The 27631-nt window shown below is 43.5% G+C and overlaps 1 protein-coding gene across 1 annotated transcript in view; it reads right to left on the reverse strand.

The window, feature by feature from the left end:
* The window catches only part of LOC126412944 (cardioacceleratory peptide receptor-like), a 403969-nt gene that overhangs the window by 109921 nt on the left and 266417 nt on the right, over nt 1-27631 (reverse strand). The window contains exon 3 of the mRNA XM_050082836.1: nt 13357-13450. Coding sequence (XP_049938793.1) covers nt 13357-13450 — 94 coding nt within the window. The remainder of the gene's footprint in view (nt 1-13356; nt 13451-27631) is intronic.

Raw genomic sequence — 27631 nt, forward strand, 5'->3', positions numbered from 1 at the left:
ACCTGCTCCGTGGAATTTAAGTCGGGGTAACGGGCAGGACAGTCTTTGGCCGAATATTCTCCCCTTTCACGAGTTCCTCAACCTGTGCTGTTCGACGAGATCACCTAAAAAATGAAGTCAGGGTCGAATGCACGTCCTCAATAGATTTACGTGGGGAAGGAGTATGAATTCCCAATAACGTTGACCGGTGAGTGTATTGTGTTCAAAGATTTGGAGATCACTACGCCCAGACAACACTATGCCTCCTACGTAATAACATCTGAACTAAGAAAACAGTCGTGTTCGACAATGTTCCTCTCGCCGTATGAGATTACGTAATGCACCTAGGAACGTCCGCTTCTTTTCATTGTATTCGGCCCAGTCCTCATTTTATAGATGATAATGCGCCACAGCATCGAACTGTACATATAGAGGAGCTGTAGAATGGGGGCCGGCCGGAGTGGCCGAGCGTTTCTAGGCGCTACAGTCTGGAATCGCGCGACCGCTACGGTTACAAGTTCGAATCCTGCTTCGCTCATGGATGTGTGTGATGTCCTTAGGTTAGTTAGGTTTAAGTAGTTCTAAGTTATAGGGGACTGATGACCACAGCAGTTAAGTCACATAGTGCTCAGAGCCATTTCAACCATTTTGTAGAACGGGAGGGCACTCGTCGAGTGGACTGGCCTGGCAGTCCCTCCGACTTAAACCCCATCGATTACGTGTTGGATGCGTTGCGAGGACATATAGCAGCACATTCACATGCCCCATCGATCATCCACCAGTTGTCAGTGGTGATGTTGGAGGATTGGATCTCCCTGACGCAAGAACTTCTCACCAACCTTTTGGCCAACATTGTAGATGAAGCATTGCAGTCCATGCTGGTGATACACGCTATGAAAAACAATGTCCTGCCTTTTGTAATGTCCAGGAGACGACAATAATTGCGATGCATTTAGTGTAATTATTACCTTAATGATACTGACCCTACGACTTATCTTAAAAGATAGATTAAGGAAAGAAAAACCTACGTTTCTAGCGTTTGTAGACCTAGAGAAAGCTTTTGACAATGTTGACTGGAATACTCCATTCCAAATTCTGAAAGTGGCAGGGATAAAATACAGGGAGCGAAAGGCTATATGGAGTTTGTACAGAAACCAGTTGGCAGTTATAAGAGTCGAGGGACATGAAAGGGAAGCAGTGGTTTGGAAGGGAGTGAGACAGGGTGGTAGCCTCTCCCCGATGTTATTCAATCTGTATATTGAGGAAGCAGTAAAGGAAACAAAAAAAAATTCTGAGTAGGTATTAAAATCCACGGAGAAGAAATAAAAACTTGGAGGTCCGCCGATGACATTGTAATTCTGCCAGAGACAGCAAAGGACTTGGGAGAGGAGTTGAACGGAATGGACAGTGTCTTGAAAGGAGGATGTAAGATGAACATCAACAAAAGCAAAACGAGGATAATGGAATGTAGTCGAATTAAATCAGGTGATGCTCAGGCAATTAGATTAGGAAATGGGATACTTAAAGTAGTAAAGGAGTTTTGCTATTTGGAGAGCAAAATAACTGATAATGGTCGAAGTAGAGAGGATATAAAATGTAGACTGGCAATGGCAAGGAAAGCGTTTCTGAAGAAGAGAAACTTGTTAACGTCGAATACAGATTTAAGTGTCAGGAAGTCGTTTCTGAAAGTATTTGTATGGAGTGCAGCCATGTATGGAAGCGAAACATGGACAATAAATACTTTGGACAAGAAGAGAATAGAAGCTTTCGAAATGTAGTGCTACAGAAGAATGCTGAAGATTAGATGGGTAGATCACATAACTAATGAGGAGGTATCGAATAGAATTGGGGAGAAGAGGAGTTTGTGGCACAACTTGACTAGAAGAAGGGATCGGTTGGTAGGACATGTTCTGAGGCATCAAGGTATCACCAGTTTAGTATTGGAGGGCAGCGTGGAGCATAAAAGTCGTAGAGGGAGACCAAGAGATGGATACACTAAGCACATTCAGAAGGATGTAGTTAACTGTAGGTACTTTGAGATGGAGAAGGTTGCACACGATAGAGTAGCATGGAGAACTGCATCAAACCAGTCTTTGGACTGGAGACCACAACAACAAACAACACGTAATAACACCTGAACCAAGAAAACTGCCGTGTTCGACAATGTTCCTCTCGCCGCATGAGGTTACGTAATGCACCTAGGAACTTTGTCGAACAAGATCGTTTCGATGGTTAAGCCGTTATGGTGTGGGGAGCCACAATATTGCATCAGCATACTGTCCTCCAAATCTCTGAACACGATTACTCGGCGGTCTACGGTTTTGTGACAAGGAACTTCTTTCCTGTTCGCTTCTTTCCGAAGCTGCATTCGGCCAAGTCCTCATTTTATAGATGATAATGCGCGACATAATCGAACTGCACAGGTCGAGGAGCTGTAGAATGAGAGGGAACTCGGCGAGTGGTCTGCCCTGATGGTTCCCCCGACTTAAATCCAATTTATTACATGTTGGAAGCATCGCAGAGACGTACTGCAACACATTCACATGCGCTCTCGATCATCCACCAGTTGCCAATCGTGATGTTGGAGGAATGGAACTCTCTGACTAACTTCTTACCAACCTTATAGCCAACATGTGAGCAGATTGTTGATAAAGCATTGCAGTTCATGCTGGTGATACAAGCTATGAGGAACGATGTCCTGCCTTTTGTACTGTCCAGGAGACCGCTATAATTGCGATGAATTTGGTGTAATTATTACCTTAATTCATCATTTCTGTTCGTCTCATGGGGTATTTCCTTCTGTTATCCTCTGTACCGTACTGTACTGTTCTGTAGCAATGTATCGTGCAAGTTTCATCGAGCTATGTTACTTGGCAGTGATACGTCTTATTTTCGTCCTTAAATTTCGAACCCCAGCGTTTCCTCTAACCGATCGTGACATGCTAATTAATATACAGGCTGGTCCATTGATAGTCACCAGCCAAAATATCTCACGAAATAAGCATCAAACGAAAAAACTAAGATGAACGAAACTCGTCTAGCTTGAAGGAGGAAACCAGATGGCGCCATGGTTCGCCCACCAGATGGCGGTGCCATAGGTCAAACAGATATCAACTGCGTTTTTTAAAATAGGAACCCCCATTTTTTATTACATATTCGTGTAGTACGTAAAGAAATATGAATGTTTTAGTTGGACCACTCTTTTCGCTTTGTGATAGATGGCGCTGTAACAGTCACAAACGTATAAGTACGTGGTATCACTTAACATTCGGCCAGTGTGGACGATATTTGCTTCGTGATACATTACCCCTGTTAAAATGGACTGTTTACCAATTGCGGAAAAGGTCGATGTCGTGTTGATGTATGACTATTTTGATCAAAATGCCCAACGGGCGTGTGCTCTGTAGGCTGCTCGGTATCCTGGACGACATCATCCAAGTATCCGGACCGTTCGTCGGATAGTTGTGTTATTTAAGGAAACAGGAACTGTTCAGCCACATGTGAAACGTCAACCACGACCTGCAAAAAATGATGATGCCCAAGTAGGTGTTTTAGCTGGTGTCGCGGCTCATCCGCACATCAGTAGCAGACAAACTGCGCGAGAATCGGGAATCCCAAAAACGTTGGTGTTGAGAATGCTACATGAACATCGATGGCACTCGTACCATGTTTCATTGCACCAGAAATTACATGGCGATGAATTTGAACGTCGTGTACAGTTCTGACACTGGGCACAAGAGAAATTACCGGACGATGATAGATTCTTTGCACGCGTTCTATTTAGCGACGAAGCGTCATTCACCAACAGCGGTAACATAAACCGGCATAACACGCACTATTGGACAACGGAAAATCCATTATGGCTGCGACAAGTGGAACATCAGCTACCTTGGAGGGTTAATGTATGGTGTGGCATTAGAGGAGGAAGGATAATTGGCCCTCATTGTATCGATGGCAATCTAAATGGTGCAATGTATGCTGATTTCCTACGTAGTGTTCTACCGATGTTACTACAAGATGTTTCACTGGATGACTTAATGGCGATGTTCATCCAACATGATGGATATCCGGCACATAGCTCGCGTGCGGTTGAAGCGGTATTGAATAGCGGTATTGAATAGCACCATACCATGCCCCGCACGTTCACCGGATCTGATGTCCCCGGATTTCTCTCTGTGGGGAAAGTTGAAGGATATTTGCTGTCGTGATCCACCGACAACGCCTGACAACATGCGTCAGCGCATTGTCAATGCATGTGCGAACATTACGTAAGGCGAACTACTCGCTGTTGAGAGGAATGTCGTTACACGTATTGCCAAATGCATTGAGGTTGACGGTCATCATTTTGAGCATTTATTGCATTAATGTGGTATTTATAGGTAATCACGCTGTAACAACATGCGTTCTCAGAAATGATAAGTTCACAAAGGTACATGTATTCCATTGGAACAGCCGAAATAAAATGTTCAAACGTACCTACGTTCTGTATTTTACTTTAAAAAACCTACCTGTTACCAACCGTTCGTCTAAATTTGTGAGCCATATGTTTGTCACTATTACAGTGCCATCTGTCACAAAGCGAAAAAAGTGATCCAACTAAAACATTCATATTTCTTTACGTACTACAGGAATATGTAATAAAAATGGGGGTTCCCATTTAAAAAAAAACGAAGTTGATATCCGATTGACCTATGGCAGCGCCATCTAGCGGGCCAACCATAGCGCCATCTGGTTTCCCCCTTCAAGCTAGACAAGTTTCGTGCTTTTTAGTTTTTTTCGTTTGACTCTTATTTCGTGAGATATTTGGCCCGGTCACGATCAATGGACCATCCTGTATAAGAAGACCTCGGCTGTAGACAGTGAAGGCTCGTCGATGAATAGCAGAGTTTTTACATGTCAAACGTGACAGTGATGAGATTTATTCATATTCGTTGATAATTCCTCGATAAACCGAGACATTTGATATTGCATTGCCTATGTGTTCAGAAATACGATGCAAAAAAGTTCCTTCGGACATGCATGCATGTCCAAAGGAACAGGCAGCGGCGACTACAGCCGTTAAGAAATACATTAAATGTATTCGTGCTTACTAATATGGACAACTATCAGCTGTATATGGAATGAGAACAATGAAAACTTGTGCCGGAGCGGCACTCGAATCCCGATTTCTCAGTTTTTGAGCGGTCTTCTTACCATTAGGCTGTCAAAGTACGACTCATGATGAGACACAATCTTCCACCTGTCGTCACCCACGTGGCTGCAACCTGTATTCGTACATCCATTACGTGTATTCCCTTACAGGTGCAACATTCTAATCGAAAGTTGCTAAGTTTGGGTTTGGATGGGAATCGTGCACGGAGTGTCTAATTATAAGGCGATTCTGGTTAGAATCCGTCGTCATTCCATTACGCAACTGATGTTTGTCCATATGCGAATACTTTTCATGTAAACCGAGAAATGTCAACTGTCGCTCTCTAATTTCAGGTTCTCACTAATGGGAATTGGTCAGGGCGTGTACATGAAACAGTGGTAAGAGTAAAAATCTTGTCTGCCATTAGTAGTAACGTGTAAGATATTCGTGTCAGGAAAATGCTTTTCAGGGACAGTTTGTGCAAATCCAAGCATTATGTCGATAACTGCCTCTCAGATAAAGACCCAGAATATGTTCCTAACCGCAAATGCGGTTCAAAAGGTGTTCCTCATCAAGGAAATGTGAATAATTATTTTAGCAAGTAAACAGTATTTGGTCTCTTACCAAGGTTCGTGTGAATTTATGTGTGATGGCAGAAAGGTTAATGGCCATCGTTAACATTGTTTACTTACTGTAGTGAGGCTACAGTAAAATGAGTTTTATGCCATAGTGTACCAAAGATTAATTTTAGTGTTTGTCATACTTTATTACTGCTGTTGTACTTAATGCAAATCTTACTAACAGAAACTGAAACATTTTGGACCTTTCAAATTTGTTATTTTTTGAGAGATTTCACAGTATTGTATCGTTAAGTCACCAAGCAAGTAAACGATGATAAAACAATACATAGCCTTCTTAAGTGCACTCATTTTGCAAGTAAACTATGTTAAGTACCCACTGACGTGTTTTTATTAATAAAATTTTTGGTATGATTTTTCATTTAAAAAAATACTACTTTAAAACAGACACATATGTCAATAACCACAACGGATATAATTGAAATATTTTATTTATGAGATTTTATTGAAATTTTACTGCGAAATTTCACAAATCAATATTCTACTCCTTTAGCATTGTTTACAGCAGAGAACATAAGCATTTAAAAAGATAGCACATTTCCAGTTGGCATTACATCAGTTTTTCTTTAAAAACGTGGCCGTCCGCCTACTGTCAATTTCCGAAAAGCTCGTTTCGATTTCTTGAATCGTCCACAAAATAAAAAGGGGTCAGGTTTCACTGATTCAAGCTACTGAATGTGACAAATTCCAAATGTTTCCAATGATCTTGTAATCGGATGCCATCGGAGCTTCTTGCATTTTGTGAACATTACTGCGCATTTGTTTATATATAAAGGGCGCTACCGTTCACTGCAGCATGTATAATGCTGTCTATGTCGTTGCTAATTTTCTTGCGATCATTAATCACTGTCGTGTAGTCTATAGTATAGCATGCAAATAATGAGAGAACTGCCGATACGGTGTGATATATTGTTTAAGTACAATGAGAAAATCAACGGCCCTACGAGGGATTTTCGGAAAGTAAAGCTTGTTGAATTATAAAATAAACGTCAATTTATTAAGAGATTTTTTTTATTGAATACAACTTAACGCCAAGACCGTCAAGTAGTTTTCTATGTCATTGCCTCCTACATTATGGCGGTCGTCATATCGAGGAACGAGTTTTTCAGTACCGTCCTAATAGTATTCTGCCACTTGTGATTTAAGCCATGTTTCGGTACTCTCGTTTAACGGGCCGTCGTCTTCAAACGCTGTGATATTAGCCATTTTTCTTCTTAAAAATGGGTGAAAAACTTCGGAAGACAAATCAGGGCTGTACGGAGGTTGAACAAGCATTTCCTTCTGTTCTGGATAGTTATTCTGATGTTGTTTAGGGTTTCACAGCATAATTGGGAGTAACTTTTGTGCGCTTTTCCACAAACTCAACAAAGAGTTTCGTACAGAAAATGTTGGGCGTCTCTTATAAAGGTTTACAAGGAGAATTGACGTGGATTCATTGTATTGGTTGGTTACGTTGATATAAGCAACTAATGTTTTCCCGTGTCATTGTCATTAAGGAGTTAGTGTCATGCATCGTACAGCAACAGAAACGTCAATCCGGCTCTCAGTCTCTTCGTTTTGGTGGACTCCAATCAGATACTTCGGGACCCATCGCGCACACAGTATTTGCTAACGGAGTTTGTCAGTCAGGAGTAAGTAAAACACTGTCCGTGATATCTAAGAGAAATTGACTGCTAATTCCGTAACAGTGAACTGTCAATTTTCTCTAATTTTGTTATTAACCTTTGTAACAAGTTCATTTGTCGTTCGTACATTATCGACGTTGATCTGGCCCTTAGGAAAAAAACGGCGCCATTTGACACTGTCAACTAACATTAATATGATCACCGGTCAAGCAGAAAAAGCATGTTTTGCGGCGCGTACCGAAGAGAGTCACTGGGGTCCTGGAATGTACCGACAGGAATACGGAGCCACGCCGACTCCAATACCGTTGCCAGCTGCCCAAGGTTTATCGTTTGAGGATCCATGGCTGCGGAGACCTACACATAGCAACGTTCGCTGAACTGTCGTCGAAGAGGCACTTTTGGTAGCCCGTTGATTCATCCGGTCGATCAGTTGCTCAACAGTTGCACGTCTGTTCTCTCGTACACATCCCTCAGCCTTCGTTCATTCCTGTCATCTATGGCCGATGTTGCACCAAAGTTGCATCGGCTGCGAGTTTACATAGCAACCTTTTGCCATGCACAGGATATTTTACGTAGTTACTACACGTTGACTTTGAACATAGGCAGTGGTCACGTTAAAGTGACTAAAGCGTGTATAATAGTAATATCAATCAAAGTCCTCTCCGCGTACAGAAGGGACTACAGCACGGAATTTGATGGCGATGGGATTTTCTGTGAAAGCGACCATTTCGATTTACAGTTACGGCAGAAACAACACTTCGATAAACTTTCCTCAGCACTGTCATACTCGTTCTGAGCAGGGAGAAACAGCTATGCTGAAATCATCCCACTACTATCACTTCTCCGCTCTCCAGACATGATCGGTCAGTTATCATATTCCGCTCCGTTGCCAATGTATTGAAATGCTGTGTACTGTCATGTCTTTGTAAATGGAAAGCGGTTTGTCTGTCCACAGATTTGTATCTAATATTAAATACTGGATTCCATACCTTCTTGGATCACTGTAGCAACAGTGAGAAAGCCTGATGATATTTATTGTCAAATGAACAATGTATTCATATAAAGTGAGCATATTTTATCGACCATAACTCGGGAGACATTAAAAGAAGAACGTAATTGAATGTATTAAATTCGGAATGCGACTTCAGCTTTTACCTTACTTTACTGATACCTACTAAGAGAAAGTACTGAGAGCTTCCCAAGTGCATCTGTCAGTGTAGTGAATTTTCTTCATCAGTCTGTATTCTTAAAGAGCGCCGAGAGAGGTGGAGCAGTGGTTACCACACTGGACTCCCATTCGGAAGAACCACGGTTCAAACCCGCGTCCGGCTATCCTGATTCAGTTTTCCGTGATTTCCCTAAATCGCTCCAGGCAAATGGCGTGATGTTTCCTGTGAAAGGGCACGGCCTACTTCCTTCCCCATCCTTCCCTAATCCGAAGTGACTGATAACCTCGCTGTTTGGTACGCTCCCCCAAATCAACCAATCAGCCTTAAACAGCATATGAAATTTGAAGCACACATGTTGCATCTCAAATGGCTCTGAGCACTATGGGACTTAACTTCTGAGGCCATCAGTCCCCTAGAACTTAGAACTACTTAAACCTAACCAACCTAAGGCCACTCCGGCCGGCCACGTTGCATCTCTCTTTTCCTTTTGAGTCAGAAGACCTAATGTCACTGACGAATGGAAATGCTTTTTGCAACTGTTCACTGATGGAGTACTTGCGCATCTATGGACTCATTCCGTCCGGAGTGTGGTTATTGATGAAGAAAAACAACTAAACTTAACTAAAGCAATATAGCATAACACTACATACCACTCAATAAAACTAGATATAATTTCGCGTTTACAGGTAACATTCACTGGTAAGCCAAACCGCCACGTGGGATTAGCCGAGCGGTCTGGGGCGCTGCAGTCATGGACTGTGCGGCTGGTCCCGGCAGAGGTTCGAGTCCTCCCTCGGGCATGGGTGTGTGTGTTTGTCCTTAGGATAATTTAGGTTAAGTAGTGTGTAGGCTTAGGGACTGATGACCTCAGCAGTTAAGTCCCATAAGATTTCACACACATTTGAACATAAGCCAAAACGTTTCTGCCACTGCCGACCGCGACATTTGACGCCGCCTGGTGCTGTTATGGGCACATGATGCTGTACAGAAGGTATGTAAGAGGAGCAGACACGGACAATTGACAGATTATTACTATGTAGAGTCTGTGAACGAGTATCTCGAAAACGGCGAAGTTGGTCGAATGTTTACGTGTTGCTGTTGTGAGCATCTACGGAAAGAGGCAGGACTGTGAAATTATAACTAGGTGCTAAATGGTTGGACGTCCACGAATCTTCAGAGAACGTGGATACGGAGGCTTGTTTTCTCGCTAAAATAGGATCTCTGGCGCCTCTGCCGAAAGAGTACAATGATGGTGCACGTACAAGTGTTTCTGAGCACGCCATTCATCGTACATTGTTGAACATGGAGCCCCGCAGCAGACGACCCCTACGTGCTCACATGCTGACCGAACGACATCGCTAATTAAGATTGCAGTGGGCAACGGACCATCGGAATTCGACTGTCGATCAATGGAAACGAGTCGGCTCTTCACGTGACTCACATTTTTACTACACTCGGTCGATGGTCGTCTCCTCAAAAGCCGTCATCGAGGTGAAAGCTGCTCGAAAAGTGCAGCGCGCCACGGACACAGGCTGATGGGAGCAGTATAATGCTATTGGAGCCATTCTCCTGCGATTGCATAGGACCTGTGGTAGTAATCAAAGACACGCTGACAGCTACATCCATTCATGCTTGATGTGTTCCCCGATTGTGATGTCTTCTTTCAGCAGGAACCGCGATACAGTGCTTTAAGAAGCATTATAGTGAACTCTTGTTGGTGTGTCGGCGACCAAATTCGCCTGACGTAAATCCTATGGAACCCGTCTGGATCGCTGTCGGGTGCCGTGACCCCGTACACCAATCAGCGGCCCGTTATTACACTGCTGGACATTAAAATTGCTACAACAAGAAGAAATGCAGATGATAAACGGGTATTCATTGGACAAATATATTACACTAGAACTGACAAGTAATTACATTTTCACGCAATTTGGCTGCATAGATCCTGAGTAATCAGCACCCAGAACAACCACCTCTAGCGTAATAACGGTCTTGATACGCCTGGGCATTGAGTCAAACAGAGCTTCGATGGTGTGTACACGTACAGCTGCCCATGCAGCTTCAACACGATACCACAGTTAATCAAGAGTAGTGACTGGCGTATTGTGACGAGCCAGTTGCTCGCCCACCATTGACCAGACGTCTTCACTTGGTGAGAGATCTGGAGAATGTGCTGGCCAGGACAGCAGTCGAACATTTTCTATATCCAAAAAGGCCCGTACAGGACCTGCAACATGCGGTCGTACATTATCCTGCTGAAATGTAGGGTTTCGCAGGGATCGAATGAAGGGTACAGCCACGGGTCGTAAAACATCTGAAATGTAACGTCCACTGTTCAAAGTGCAGTCCATGCGAACAAGAGGTGACCGAGAAGGGTAACCAATGACACCGCATACCATCAGGCCGGGTGATACGCCAGTATAGCGATGACGAATACACGCTTCCCATGTGTGTTCACCGCGATGTCGCCAAACGCGGATGCCACCACCATGATGCTGTAAACAAAATCTGGATTCATCCGAAAAAATGACGTTTTGGCATTCGTGCACCCAGGTTCGTCGATGAGTACACCATCGCAGGCGCTCCTGTCTATGATGCAGTGTCAAGGGTAACCGCAGCCATGGTCTCCGAGCTGATAGTCCATGCTGCTGCAAACGTCGTCCAACTGTTCGTACTGATGATTGTTGTCTTGCAAACGTCCCCGTCTGCTGACTCAGGGATCGAGACGTGGCTGCACGATCCGTTACAGCTGTACGGATAAGATGCCTGTCATCTCAACTGCTAGTGATACAAGGCCGTTGGGATCCAGCGCGGCGGTCCGTATTGCCCTCCTGAATCCACCGATCCCGTATTCTGCTAACAGTCATTGTATCTCGATCAACGTGAGCAGCAATGTCGCGATACGATAGACCGCAATCGCAGTAAGCTAGAATCCGACCTTTATCAAAGTCGGAAACTTGATGGTACGCATTTCTCTCATTACACGAGGCATCACAACAACGTTTCACCAGGCAATGCCGGTCAACTGCTGTTTGTGTATGAGAAATCAGTTGGAAACTTTCCTGATGTCAGCACGTTGTAGGTGTCGCCACCGGTGCCAACCTTGTGTGAATGCTCTGAAAGCTAATCATTTACATATCACAGCATCTTCTTCCTGTTGGTTAAATTTCCCGTCTGTAGCACGTCATCTTCGTGGTGTAGCAACTTTAATGGCCAGTAGACACGTACCTCCACAAACCTAGCAATGAATTGTCGGATTCCTAATACGCTGAATCATTGTTTTACTTCGTTCCAAAGACGGATAAACAAGCTGTTAAAAAGGTGGTCATAATGTTTTGGCTCATCGGTGTATGATGGTGGAAACCAGCTCGATACCTTCTGCACAATAATGTCAGTGGGTGCACTCTGGTAGCAATAGAGTATCTTTGTCAAACGGTTTCGCCAACTTCACTGCAACTAATAATGTAACACATCGATAAAGGCGAAAGAAATATCTAATTCGGTGTAAACAGTTTATTATTATTACATCCAGGACAAAAAGCTGCTACAAAACTCGTGACCTCTTGGAAAAAAAAAAAAAGAACAGGATGGATGATCAGCGTAGCTCATACAATGCAGAAGGGTTTTACGGGCGATGTTTGCATTACAGGTGACATTTGTTTCAAGGTTGTTAGGGTGTTGAGGAAAGCACACTTCGCCGTGCGGGGTAGCCGCACGGTCTAGGGGCGCCTTCCCAAGGTTCGCGCGGCTCGCCCGGTCGGGGGTTCGAGTCCTCCCTCGGGCACGGGTGTGTGTGTGTTGTCCTTAGCGTAAGTTAGTTGAAGTTAGATTGAGTAGTGTGTAAGTGTAGGGACGGATGACCTCAGTAGTCTGGTCCCATAAAAACTTCCCACAAATTTTCAACACACACTTCTCTCTCTAACATTTCGTTATCTACTATTGGTGACATCATCAGAGGTTATAATAACTGAGAAACCATTTACAGTCTCAAAAAACTTCAGCAAGCTGAAGCGTTTTTACGCATCCAGGTTAGGGTCGATTTGTGATGTCATCAGACCACAGCCCAAGATTGCGGGGTAGAGGCGACGTGTGTTATGTGTTTTGTATTGAGGCTCACAACTTGTCTCATTTCACTATATCTTCTTTTCTGTTGAACCTGTCAATAGAACGCATTTTTCATGACGCATATAACCAATGGGGGTAGGTACCTTATGCCAACACTAAGAAATTTTAAAAACAAATTCAAAATTCGTTAAATGTTGTTGAGTTAGTTAACATCATACTTTTAAAAGCGATATTGATGTGTTAGTATGGTCCAGGACACGGAAATATCTTTAAGCAAACTTTTAGCGACATCAACACAGTTTCAGTAACGTGTGCTTCCTGGGGGTAGAGAGGCGTGGTATTAGGGTACTTATGCCCAGTCAAAAAAAAATTGTTAACTGTTGTTGAGTTTTACTCATAACATACTTTTTAAAGAGATACTAATGTGTAACTAAGGTCATGAACCTCAAAATATTGAATACGACGTTCATCGAGGAAAGTTAAATGGACTTAAGTTTTGGGTTATGTACACCTGAAAGATTTTAAAATATCAAGTAACTGACTAGATTGCAATATGTTCAAATCATGGACATAAATATTTAGGCCCTCCTTCACCTTGGTATTACGGGGGTTAATTCTTTTAAAAATTTCAATGGACTTTCTGCACATCCTGGCGTAGTAATAATTTACAGATTTCCCATAGAACAAATATTACCGGAAAGCAGCTACGTACTAATGTACTATATGAAATTAAATATGTTGTTACTCACAGCTTCCTGAGAAATTCATGGGGTGCGTGATTGCGTCGTAGCGGTCAATGCTCAGTGCCACCAGCATGTAGGTCGACGAGTACGTAACGACTGCCTGAAACATGAAAACGAGAGCACAGCAGCTAGAGTGCATCACGCCAGTCCAATTCTCTGAACCGTACATCACGCAGAAGATTTCTACTTACGGGGGAAAAAGGAAAATTGGGGCGTTCCATATGAAATCTAATTTTTACCTTGCATCAGTGGCTGTGTCGCAGCAAACTCCAAATGCAATTATGGCCGTATATACGCTTCCAGGAAGACAGAGAGGATGTTGTTACTGCATTTTTTTGAAATTATTTTTGAGCTGGGTTGTTGAAATTTAGAGATTCTTTTAAAAGAGATTGCGGTAATGCAATTATTTCGTGAAGGCCATGATTTCTAATGAAAAGCCGGAGCAAGCTCTGCTTCAGTTCTCGGAATGCTACTGATTGTGAGCTCACGCTGCAAGTACTATTATTCCACTCTCAGTGGGAACGAGATACTTTATCAGATTGTACTGCATCGGGATTTACACCATTATGAGATTGCAAAATTTAACAGCCTTACGGCAGACTTTGATTAATCTTCCGAGTCTGTTGCACGGTCGTTTTTGGTATTTGTTTCATGTTGTCCTAACACTCGTACCTAGGCTAGGCCGGGATACGAACCCAAACGTCATCGATTTCTTGCCATTCTTTTTCATCTCTTATGAAAATATTTCTCCGCTAATTCAGTCTCAGTTACACCTCTCAGGATATGATGAAAGCACCCTCTCCCCTCTACCAATTTCCCGAGTAGTTAAATCCATCGCGTCATGGGAGATTCCTTAAATTTTTTTCAAATAATGGAGAGGAACAAGCGATGAAGGCTTTCACTGGATCTCATAACTGTGCTTCCGTCTCTCAACCGGAGGTCCAACACACGCGAAAGCATGTGTCCACATTCGAATCCCCTTTCCAACATCAAGTTCGGTTTACCATAAATGATCTATGACGAATATAATCACTGTAGATTGAATCATTTCATTTTTTATACTAGTTTCACTATCATCTTCACTTACAGACGTTCAGATTTAGTTTAAATGTATGGCCGAGTCAAATGGATTCTTAAAAAATAGTGTTTATTGTACGATACAGGCCAATGTGATACAGGCACCATATTCTCATACAGAACATAAGAGATCCACGAATCAAAATAAATCGCTGTCGGTGAACTTGTGCATATCAGATTGTTGATTATTCATTTTCTGTTTTTAATATGTCGTAATGCCATGGAAGAAGGAAAATCTTTTGTCTTTCCGCACTTATTATCAATTGAAGGACATCCCATTATTTGCAAAATGGGTTTTCCAGTTGAAGCTTCCATACAACTTTAACGGTACAAGAGTTCAAAATCGCGAAAAATATCTGAAGGAAAATTCATCTGGTGAGAAAACTCTTATATTCACCGGCATTAGGTTTCTTACTGCGATAACATCCGAATGTTAGCAACGAAATCAGGAGTGAAGGGCAATTTGTAATAAGCCTTTTCCTTCTCTTATGTACAGGGTGATTATAATTAAAGTTCCCGTTTCAGAACGCTGTAAAAAGAGAACCGCTGCTCATAACTATGCCAAATTTGAATGGAAAAATTATGAAAAATGGGGAAACGTTACAGAACTCAAAAAATTAACGAAACTTTTCCCACTAGATGACGCTGTAAGTGTGAGAACGTAAAGGGTGTGTGTGTTGGCTATGGTGTCTGTTCCACTACAAACCAAACGGACTGTGCAATGTGTTTAGCTGTACAAGTTCGAGGGTCTATAATCGTAGCACTGTTAGTTAGGTAAGTCCATCCACAATGCTAAGGCACCATATCGGATGGGAAAACTCGTTTTTTTTTGTTGTTGTTCTGACCCCAAGTGCCTAGAAACTGAAGTCGGTTTCTAACTGGTATGGGACTGGCGCAAGACATGTTCAATATGCTATCCAACGTTTTTTGCTTCAAATTGAAATCGAGAAACAACATATTGCACAACAGAGCGGAGTGTCTCAGGCTTCACGATCAGAATGCGTTTCGAAATTCGTGCCTTCCGTTCAACCACGTTTGTAGTCGGAGCACTAAACGTCACGTCTTTCAGATAACCGCACAGCCAGAATAAACACGGATTAAGATCAGGTCATCTCTACGGCCAAGCTGTAGGGAAAACTGTCTCTGCAGCAGCCGCTCCACTGACGGTTCATTCACAACCAAGCTGTTAGAATGACATTAGTGCGCAATAGACTCTCATAAAAAGGTGACGGTTCAGGTAATAGTAATCACAGGACTCATCTCCTCGAAAGATATATGGCCCTAGGATTAACCCGCACCCCATAGTTATCTTCGTAGTAAGAAGTTGTACCGGTTAATGTGCGAGCAGATTTTCCGTTGCCAATGTATTGAAATGCTGTGTACTGTCATGTCTTTGTAAATGGAAAGCGGTTTGTCTGTCCACAGAATGTTCCACTACCATTCACTGTCCACTTGCATGCGAGCAAGAAATTCTAGTGCAGTCGTTTGTCTTGCAGGAAGGTCAGCAGGAAGCAACTCCTGAACATGAGTTGTTCTTGATGGATAGCAGCGCAGGATGTTTCGAGGAATCGTGCTCGTAGGCATGACCTAAGTTCAGGCAGTTCTCCGTGGGATGCATGTTTGCGCACCACCGCTGGACCCCTCCAGCATTGCTTTGGCCACGTGTGCTACTGACGTCGGATCAATTGTTTTCCTCCTTCTGCCACACTGTACTTCCAAAGAACATGACTTTTCGAATTTCGTTATCATTTCCTCATATCCTTTACAAGGATCGGACTAACGCTTTTCTTCATACCCTTTTGTGCTCGGAACTTATTCAGAACTACTGGCGCGGTCATCATTCTTGTAAAAGAGACACACCCACCAGCGCGACGTCCTGCGTTGACAGTCACGCCGAGTGCCTTAGGTGCAAACTAAGGGAAGGAACACCATTTCTTTCGTGTATTTTGCCGCTTACAGTGGCATCTAGTGGAAAATATTTCGTTTTTTTATTTTTGCCCTCCATACTGTCTCTCCCTTCTTCGATCATATTTATTTCAAATCAGATGTCATTGTGAGCACTGGTTAGCTTTTACGGTGTACTGAAACTAGAACTTTAATCATAATCGCCCCATATTTCTCACCAATCCCTTACGACCACTATTGTATCACTGATTCGTCTATTGTAAGCCGAGTGCTCGGTTAGATGACAGATACCAACGAGACTGCGGATACAGGATAAATCTGCCTATTAGGTAACGGATTGGTGCGAATTTTTAAAACTGTCTGCAACGTTATGCAGGACCTGAAAGTAGACGGTTCTTTGTGAGCATGATATATGCAGTCTTGTTGACATGCGAGTTAAATATATATTCTGGCTCATAGTTATGGGGTTTGGGTGACTACACATGACGAGTGTTTCTATCACTTGAAGATTACATTATTAAATGGTGAAACCTATCTTGCAGATTAAATAAAAATTTATTGAAGGATACTGGTGTCAAGCATTGTTGCTAATCCGCAGTGAAGACATTATAAACGGCGTACTGATTCAGTTTGGGGAAGTAGGTGCGTGAGGTGATGCTTACACTGTTACAGACCTATTATTTGGCTGAAGAGTCACGTAGACAAGAAAGGCAGAATGCAGTTCCATCTGGGTGTCTCGCTAGAACTGTATCAAAGCCTTAGATCATTCCGCCTCGCTTCGCATACGGTAGATGCGCAGTCTTTGCTGACTCATCGCTGTTGTAAATAATTGTATTCTTCTCCTCAAATCTGCGTTTGAGGTTTACTGATTAAACAAATGTCCGTAAACATTCATTTGGGGAGAAGTTCATGTAGAAATTTGCTTGAAATCGGCCAAGAAATTTTAGAGACTTTTCGTGACAGGCTTTCCCCTTTATGTATTACATACATATATTTTTCAAATCAGATTACGAAATCTTGTGTAGATAGAGATCTTTCTCTTGCCTTGAAGGTAAAGAGTGCAAAATTTCATAAAAATCGCAATGAAACGGCAAATCTGTATTAATTACAACCACACGAACTGACGAGCCAAAAGATTACGACTACCTGCTTAAAAGGTCGTTCGGTCATCTTTGGAACGCAATACATCATCGATTCTGCATATCAAATGGCTCAAATGGCTCTGAGCACTATGGGACTCAACATCTGAGGTCATCAGTCCCCTAGAACTTAGAACTACTTAAACCTAACTAACCTAAGGACATCACACACATCCATGCCCGAAGCAGGATTCGAACCAGTGACCGTAGCAGTCACGCGGTTCCGGACTGAAGTGCCTAGAACCGCACGGCCACCACGGCCGGCGATTCTGCGTATCATCTATTCTACAGTTCGTTGGTAGACTTGTGGAGTATGTGGCAGTGCATGTCTAAGTCATGTAATTCCCGTAAATAAAGGTCCATGATTTGTGTACGCGGTGATGGCACCTTGTAGCACCCATATGTGTGCATCAGATTCACATCAGGCAAATTTGGTGGCCAAGACATTAACGTGAGTTCACTATCATGCTCCTTAGACCACTGGACCAAACTGCTAGACACGATTCTGTCTTTTACACGCGGACTATTATGCTATCAAAAGACGACATCGTCGTCGGGGAAAAAATCAAGGACGAAGCAGTGCAGCTGCTCTGCAGCTGTCAGCGCGTTTTTAACTGCTACCACAGGCCTTATGCAAACGCAGGAGAATATCATAGCGTAATAGCGCTACTATCAGCCTGCATCCATGGCGTGGTGCACGTTGTGAGCCGTCGTTCATCTCGCTATCGGCGTTTATGGAGATGACCATCGGCCTGGTGTAACAAGAACGTGATCAATCTGCCCGGATGACAAGATTCCATTAATCTGCGCTCCAATCTCACTGATGCCACGCCCACGGCAATCGTTACTGACGATGCTGTTGGGTCAACATGGGACTAGGGTCTGTTGCGGAGGCCAATGTGTGCTGAATGTTGCGCCCCGGAAGACTTGTGTGTCCACCAGCATTGTGCTTTTCCACCAAAGATGGCATAGGTCACCGCCTATCCTATGTTACCGAGCAGGAAATGCTCCGAACTCCTTCTTGTTCTGTGTAGAGTCGTGGACGTCCAACTATTTAGCTCCAAGTGGTATTTTCACTGTCTACTACTTTCCATAGATGCTCATGACAGCTGCACGTTAACATTCGGCCAGATTCACTGTTTTCGAGATACCCGTTTACCAGCTCCGGGTAATAACAACCTGCTATTTGTCAAAGACGTTTATGTCAGCGTATTTCTTCATTTTCTGGCTGTATCGTCGCTAGAATGATTGCCCCATACGACTCTCCTCCGCTTATACACTTTCCATACCGCATTACATTCCCGCAAGCCATCAGGCGACATCCAGCCTCGCGGTTGACAGCGTTAATTGAAGGCTGTCGTCCACTGCGTTGTCCGTGGTGAAAGCTAATGCCTGGAATTTGGTGTCCTCGGCAACTCTTGACTCTGTGGATCTCATAGTATTGAATCCTTAAGGGGAGCCGGCGGTGGTCATATCCAAAAAATTACGACTTTTTTTTGCTATCGTAAATTAATTGGAACATTCTTCTTTAATGTAAACTTTGAATTATTGCTCTATTCGCCCTGGAAGTGGAGTTATTACCATTTTCCCCCACGCCTGCAGAGGAAATGGGCGGGCGCTGAAGGCATCTAACACCCTCTCGTGACTTCCTGGCGAACTGCTTGGGATTTTCTCGGCCTGTTACGCATACAGCGCCTTATGTTACGCATACAGCGAGTGTGCAAGGGTTGGCTACATTGTTTTCTGTGACAAATGAAGCGCTAAGAGCGCGGAACATCGTCTCTTTGCTGTTTACCGTTTCGAATTAGTTCAGTGTAGCGCCTGTTGTTGGTAGTATTATACTTCTTGTGTAAAGCGTTGTTCTGGTTACGATGCCACGTTTTAGTAACCGTGTATATAATAAGAGGAAGAACGTAGGTAAAAGAAAATTAACACTAATACCAAGTAGCGATACTACAATTACTAAAACAGTGCGTTCTTCTGCTAAGCAACACATGGCCGGCCATAGGCCTGTGACATCTTCTAGCAAGAAGCTGACTGGTGGAAGCGACAAATTTCGTGAATATGTTAGTGACAGTGATGATATTTTTCATGACTTAGCACTGCCAGAATTGTTACACAAATGTCTACACGGAAAGACGCAGAATCCTAATGAGAGCGTGAACAATTTGATTTGGAAAGTGATTCCTAAAAGGGTGTTTGTAAGCATAAAAACACTGCACTTTGGCATTTATGATGCAATAGCAACCTACAACCAAGGGAACAGTGTGAAGTGTGAAGTTCTGAAGGCATTAGGATTTACAGCTGGGGTGAACACTGTACAAGCACTAAGAAATATTGACAGAGAAAGGATAAGAGGAGCAGAAAGATGAGAAAGGCATATGAAGTATGATGGAACAACAGGCCAGAAAAAAAGACAGAAGAGGAAGCTTTTGGAGGATGAAGAAGAAGACCCTGGTAATCCATCCTATAGTGCAGGAATGTATTGAGAGACTTTGATAGCCACTTCCCGTAAATTAGAATTTTCCGAATATAAGGAACATTTTCTCAAAATCCACTCAAGCTAGAGAGATGAAATTTTTATACAGCACTCCTAGTGGTCAAACTTACATTGTAACACAGCCATTTTGCAATATGTTCAGTAGTTTCATTTCAGTTTAATTATAAAGCAATTATTTGTAACAAAATTTGGGTCATTAATAAAAAAAAATAATGGGAAGGAAACTAGAAAAGATACTCTAAAATCCCTGTGTCATAACTGCAATAGTAAACCACTCTGTATGTAAAAAAAAATTCAAATTATTCTATTTGGTAGATTATTCATAAATGTTCCTCAAACTTAGTGATTTTAACATGGGCAGCATAGGCACCTCCGGCTCCCCTTAAGCATTTGCGAATTGGAATATCCCATGCATCTAGCTCCAAGTACCATGTTTGGACGATCATTGTATATATAGACTGTGTTTTGAGGCACGGCAAGATCCAGAGAGGAAATCTTTAGTAAACTGTGCAAAAAGAAGCGAGGGAATACACACGTCCATCGCTAGGACTGGAGACGTCAAACATCAGTGATGGGATGCAGCAGCGAGCAGAGCGTCTGCTTTGAGAGGCAGCGTATCCAGTGGCGGCCATCTGCACTGTATGCAGCTTGCACTTCTACACATTGATTATGGTAAGCATCAGCTTATTAGCGAAGCGTAAAATTAGGCGATTTTCGACTGTTTATTAAACTCATGAGGGATCATCCATTACCAGTTGAGCAGGACTAGTCGCATGTTTCTTTTCCTTACACTGTTTCGGTGAGATCTTACAATTTCTATGTATACCCCATTAACGTCAAATTTTGCAGCACTGCTCTAATGGATATATTCATCTTACGCCTCACATCGTTTTCTGTCGTTATTTCACGCAGTGTTGCTTGTCTATTATTGTCGACTAATACTGACAACTATACGGAAATACAGTTGCTCTCTCGGTCGTTAAGTGAAGGCTGTCGGCCACTGCATTGTCCGTGGTGAGAGATAATGCCTGGAATTTGGTGTTCTCGACGCACTCTTGACACTGTGGATTTCGGAATATCGAATCCTTAACGATTTCCGAAATTGAATGTCCCATGCATCTAGCTCCAACTGCCATTCCGCGTTCGTAATCCCGTCGTGCATCCTTAATCACGGTGGAAACCTTACCACACGAACCACTTGACTACCAATGACAGTTTCAACAATGCGCTGCCTTTTTATACCTTGTGTAAGCCATAATATCACCATCTTTGTATGTCCATATCGCTGTCCCATGGCTTTCGTCACATCAGTGTACAGCTACTTAATTCAGCCGCCAGGTTTATGTAGTGAACGTGAGACTGTACACTGTGCAGAGATGCAGAGTTGTAAACTATCTCATCAAAAGTAATCGGACACCGCTGTGTAGCAAGTAATTGACCACTAGAAGTCACGACAAGCGGACCCGCCAGTACAAAAGGGGGCCAGAAATATTGTGTTGTCAGTAGAGAAGCAATAATAAAACGCCTCTGTCAAGAGAGCGTAAGTGACTTTGATCTTGGACTAGTCATTGGGTGTCACTTGGATAAAATATCCATCAGGGACATTTCTATTTCTTATAACCGCCACGTCGACTGCTGGTGATGTGGTTCCAAAGTCGAAACGGTAAGAAACGAATAATGCTAAACCAAGACCAGGCAGACCGCATGTACTGAAGACTGACACAGAGAGTTGGACATTGCTGAGTGAGGCTGTAAAAGACCGCTTGAAACCAATGGACTCACTCGTGAGCTCCAAGGTGTTACCAGCAATCCAGAAAGCCCAATTACTGTGCGTAGGGTTAAAAAGGGGACTGGGTACAATGGCCGAGCAGCTCGTCTGTAATCAATACGAAGCGACGCGTTAGGTTGTGTCAAGAGCGACGCCACTGTCAATGGGTGACTGGAAAGGAGTGGTTTTGAGTGATGCGCCACGCTGTACCCGGTGGCAATTCGATGGAAGTGTGTGGCTTTGGCTAATGACTGCAGAAACTCACCTCTTACCACGTGTAGTGAGAACAGTGAGGTACCGAGGCGGTTGTGTTACGGCGTGAGGGCTAGATTAGGGCCTGGCCGTCTTCTTGAGCTAAGGAAAATTCTAAATAATGAACGATAGGAACACGTTTTACAGCAGTGTGTAATACATGAAGTAGACAAGCAGTTCGGAGATGATGATTGACTGTATCAGCATGCCAAAGCATACCGTCAAAAGCAACATCTCTGAGACAACGGTTTGCGGACAATAGTATTCGTGAAATAGATCCACCCAGAGTAGCGTCCTGAACCCAATAAAGCTTCTTTGAGATCAGTAAGAATGTCAACTTGGCTCCTGATCCCGGCGTCAAACATCACTATCTCCTCAAATAACAGTTATCGAGGAAGAATGGGCCGCCATTCCTCTACAAACATTCAGACTCCTCATCGAAAGTGTCCCCAGCAGAATTCAAGAAATCATAAAGGCGGAAGGAGGACATATCACGTACTAATGTTCACAATAGTTGTCCGGACAGTGTATGAGGACGCACTCGCTATCACGAACTTCTTAAACGCTGTCGAGCCTATTGCTTGGAGTTCGGCTTGCGCTGGGTCACTATAATACCTCGTATGTCCCCCAGCTGTGACACGAAGTCCACTTAATTTCGTGGTTGCAATGTAGCATATGCTTTTTTATTACTTTTTTCCAGTATTCTTTTCATATCGACTGGGTACTCACTCAACACAGATATATCTCTGTTGCCGGGCGGTGTGGCGGTTCTAGGCACTTCAGTCAGGTTCGAATCCTGCCTCTGGCATGGATGTGTGTGATGTCCATAGGTTAGTTAGGTTTAAGTAGTTCTAAGTTCTAGGGGAGTGATGACCCGAGATGTTAAGTCCCATAGCGCTCAGAGCCATTTGAACTATTTGTATCTCTGCTGCCGACTAATTTTCGTTTGTAACCGGTCGAAGAAGAGAAAACAAAAAATAAATTTCTGGTATCAGTCATAGCAAGTGGATTCAAGTCAGAAGAATCCCTCACTCTGTACCTGAATCTGCTCAATATGGCGATGAGCTAATACAGAACTTGATTCATAAATTTAGACAACATACTGTATGGACATAGCGACCTGATGCGATGCTTAAAGTTGAATGAGCAGTCAAGATCCCAATAATAAATATTTGCTAACCCCTTTCGGCTTATGTAAAAGCCATCTTCAGAATTTTTGATCCCCTTTGGTTAGTGCTGGCGGCTTCTCGGTTGTCAAGTGATACCATGAAGAGCCGCCAACACCAGTGATAGGGGGCCAAAAATTCAGCAGATGGCTTTTACATAAGCCGAAACCGGTTCATAAACGTTTATTATTGCGATCTTGATTGTTCATTCTAACTTGAACTTGATATTGCCAGTATTATTTCAAATATCACACAATAATTGATGATGCTGTACGTTAAGGAAATTTATTAGCAACCGGAAAACACAAATGAAGTAGGGGAAGAATACTGCAGACCTGGAAAGACTGAAGCTCCGAGATCTGAAAGAAAGCGTAAAAATACTTTTTTGTGTTATGCAATGTGGATAGCGTCTTGAAAAGTTGCAATAAGATGAACATCAACATAATTAAACCAATTGTAATGGAATGTTATCGAATTAAACCAGATGATTCTTAGGAAATTAGATTCGGAAATGAGACACTAAAAGTAATAGGCGAGTTTTACTATTTGGGCATGAAAGTAACTGATGAAGCTCAAAGTAGAGAGGACATTAAATGCAGACTGACAATAACAGGAAAAGCACCTCTGAAGGAAAGAGTTTTATTAACACCGAATACAATTTTCAACGGTACGAAATGCATTACAGAGATACTGACTTTAATGCAATGTATTTACCACCGTGTTTCACTCCAGGGCCATGTTCACGGTAGACAAATATGCAATTACAAACCCTAAATTATGTATCACACATTTTTTCACAATGCAAGGTACATAATTAAAGTCAAACAGAACAATTCAGAACACAACAACTATGTAAAACGCCGGCGTTAATCACTACAAATGATGAGCTGTGTTTCATAGTAGTAAAGACGAACAAGTGCTCACAGCTCTGCAGTCGTGCATTTTAGAGCCAGTATTTACTAGATTTTTTTTCTTTTTTTAGTCCGTACTACCATATCTGAAAATCGACTTCCGTAAAATCTTAGCAGCAAAAGAGCCGGTATATGGACTCCTCTGTCGGAGATGTCAGAAAGATTTTGTCGTATAGCTTGTGCCTCGGCCATTTACGGACGAAGTACGAAGTACCGGTGATATAGTTGTGTAGGCTTCCGCGGTCAGAGTCAGTTGATATACGTAATTTCTGAGTATAGCATCGCATCATATTGTAAAAAAAGTAATTACTGGTGAAAAAAGTATTTTGGCCTTGGTTACAGTGCTCCCCTTCTTTGACTACTGGCATATTTTGCTGTCCAGAGTCACCTGTGACTGCTCACAATTAAAACACATGTCGATGTAATTTGTCTCTTGAGGCGGAAGGAGTGAGAAACTTTTTTTGTGATAGGTAACAGCGGTGGAGGGAGTGGGGATCCGTTGTTGTCTGTTGCCTCTTATAGCATGTGCCATGGCTGATAGTCTTCCGCGGATGAGGTGTGGGCTGCAGTTTCCATCCTGGCGGGCGCAGGCTGCTCGGCGGCGGTTGCTCGCCGGTAGCGCTCGCGGCTCATGTTTCTGGCGCGGCATGTTGGGCTCTGATGGGTGGCAGCCAGGGTTGGGTAAACCTGTGTACATCCCGCGTGTTCATATCGTTAGGGTGTGTTGATGTTCCTATGGTCTCCTTGCTCTTGTGTTTCACCAACCCCGGTTGCGTGGGAGGTACGCCCTTTTAGTGAAATTTTTCTTCCTCGCCCCAATCTCTATGGTCGTCAACCAATGTATATTTCTTGTGCTGCCCAAGTCGAATGTGGCGCTCTGTCCCCGTCTTCACATTGATACTGACCTGATGGTTTCGCCTCTGTGGACTTACCTACATTTCACGTTGCACACGCCTGCAGTGTGCATAGCATCCGTCTCGTCCTTTCAAACAGCCATACTAACGAAGAAAAGAACGCACGACAGGTAGGAAATCGACAAACTGCAGTTGGCAGTGCACTTACTCCACGTCACAAGATTGGCACCCTCGAAAGGTTGCTGTCCAGCCTGTGTCCTACAGCAGCAACGAAGTCCAGGATCTGATAGGCTCCACCAAGGACAAGGTAGATACTCTGCACACTGTAGGCGTGTACATGGTGGAGTATGAGCGCGGAGAAGTGTAAATGGCGAAACTAACAGGCTATTAGCAACGCGCATACAGGAGCACGAGCGCTAATTCGACTCTGGCAGCACAACAAGCCTGCAGTGGCTGAACACCAGAAAGACAGCGACAAGGAGATAAAATATGACGAAACCCGCATAGTAACCGAGCAGCAGAGGACGCTGAAACGCAAGATTCTTAAGGCCATTGAAATATCAACACGCGCTATCCATATGAACAGAGAGGTTGGCCTCGGGCTAGCACCATCTTGGCTGCCAGGCATCACAAACCAGCAGACAGTACTAACAACACGATACGGGAGCGCTACCGGCAAGTCACTGACGCCGTGTGACTTGTGTCCAGCAGGAGGGAAACAGCGGTCCACACCTCATCCGCCCATGACTACAACCATGGTACACGCTGTAAGAAGCAATAGAAAACAGCAAGTCCACATCTATCCACTATCAAATTCCAACTCCTTCCGCGTCAGGCGACCAATTAAATCAAATTTTATCCGTAAAATGAAGGTGGAGGAAGGAGAAAGAAATGAAAAGGGCAGGGTGAACTGTGGCGGCTGGTGCTAGTTATGTTCCACTTGCGTCGCTGATATCGATACTCGTATGGTCTTGTGTCTCTGACTTTTCCTCCTTTGGTTTTCCGGCTTGGCGTGTGGCCGGGGTCTCTCTCCTGGTGTTTTGAAGGGAAGCCTTCGTCTCCATCCGCGGGCGGGTGCACGGTACTGATTAGTAGGGGTCTTTGCGTGCGAAACGGTGGCGGGTTCGTTGTCTCATGCTGGACATCTTCTCATCGCGTAACTGGAAGCGTTAAGTTACGTATGATTCATATTCTGATAACCAGTGAAGATGTGTGAGACTTATGGTGGCATGTGGTATCTGCCGGAGATTAGTTAAGGATAGTTCTGAAGTTGGTTCCACAGTGTCTTATTCATTGAGGCTAATGTACCGTTTATTCTGCTTTAGGGCATGTGCAGTGTGTGTTATTTTAAGTGATTGATATGGAAATTTTAGTCTGTTTTAGGACACACTGTCCGGTCAGAGCTTGGCCGCAACTGTGTACGTGCCCAGCAGCCGTAGAATTCTACCAGTTGGCTCGGGGATGGTTTAATCACTTGTTCCAGCAGGATTTGGTATAATTATTTGATGCAGGAATTTCCTTAAATCTACTGTAAGTGGTGTCTTAAATTTTTGCTAATTTCTTAGGAGACTGCTAATTTCCAGGATCGCTCCGTTAGAATTTGCATTAACTCTTGGGAGCGTAATTATTATTAATTATAGCATTGGCTGTGACTGGAGCTTGCACTTATCGGAATTTTTTTGTGGTGCAAGGAAGTTGGTTAAGACTACGTGTGCTCCGGGGTCGGTGCTGTTTACAAATCACTGTCAGGGCTACTTATGTTGGGCCCAGTCAGATTACACATCCGCCATTTTATGCGATCCTCTAAACAAGTTTTTGGCAGCGAAAGCTCGCGCTGTCTGTCTTCCGAAGTGTTATTTTTTCCAAGCGCCGCTATGGCCTTTAACGCTGTTGTTTAAAATTAAGTTGCAATTTTAGAACGAGTTTGATTCATTCCATTTGTTAATTAAGAGAGGCTACCCTTTTATATGAGGGCAGTTCAATAAGTAATGCAACACATTTTTTTTCTCGGCCAATTTTGGTTGAAAAAACCGGAAATTTCTTGTGGAATATTTTCAAACATTCCCGCTTCGTCTCGTATAGTTTCATTGACTTCCGACAGGTGGCAGCGCTGTACAGAGCTGTTAAAATGGCGCCTGTAACGGATGTGTATTGCAAACAACGGGCAGTGATCGAGTTTCTTTTGGCGGAAAACCAGGGCATCTCAGATATTCATAGGCGCTTGCAGAATGTCTACGGTGATCTGGCAGTGGACAAAAGCACGGTGAGTCGTTGGCAAAACGCGTGTCATCATCGCCGCAAGGTCAAGCAAGACTGATCTCCCGCGTGCGGGCCGGCCGTGCACAGCTGTGACTCCTGCAATGGCGGAGCGTGCGAACACACTCGTTCGAGATGATCGACGGATCACCATCAAACAACTCAGTGCTCAACTTGACATCTCTGTTGGTAGTGCTGTCACAATTGTTCACCAGTTGGGATTTTCAAAGGTTTGTTCCCGCTGGGTCCCTCGTTGTCTAACCGAACACCATAAAGAGCAAAGGAGAACCATCTGTGCGGAATTGCTTGCTCGTCATGTGGCTGAGGGTGACAATTTCTTGTCAAAGATTGTTACAGGCGATGAAACATGGGTTCATCACTTCGAACCTGAAACAAAACGGCAATCAATGGAGTGGCGCCACACCCACTCCCCCACCAAGAAAAAGTTTAAAG

This window comes from Schistocerca serialis, chromosome 7, assembly GCF_023864345.2.
Source record: "Schistocerca serialis cubense isolate TAMUIC-IGC-003099 chromosome 7, iqSchSeri2.2, whole genome shotgun sequence".
Classification (NCBI taxonomy): Eukaryota; Metazoa; Arthropoda; class Insecta; order Orthoptera; family Acrididae; genus Schistocerca; species Schistocerca serialis.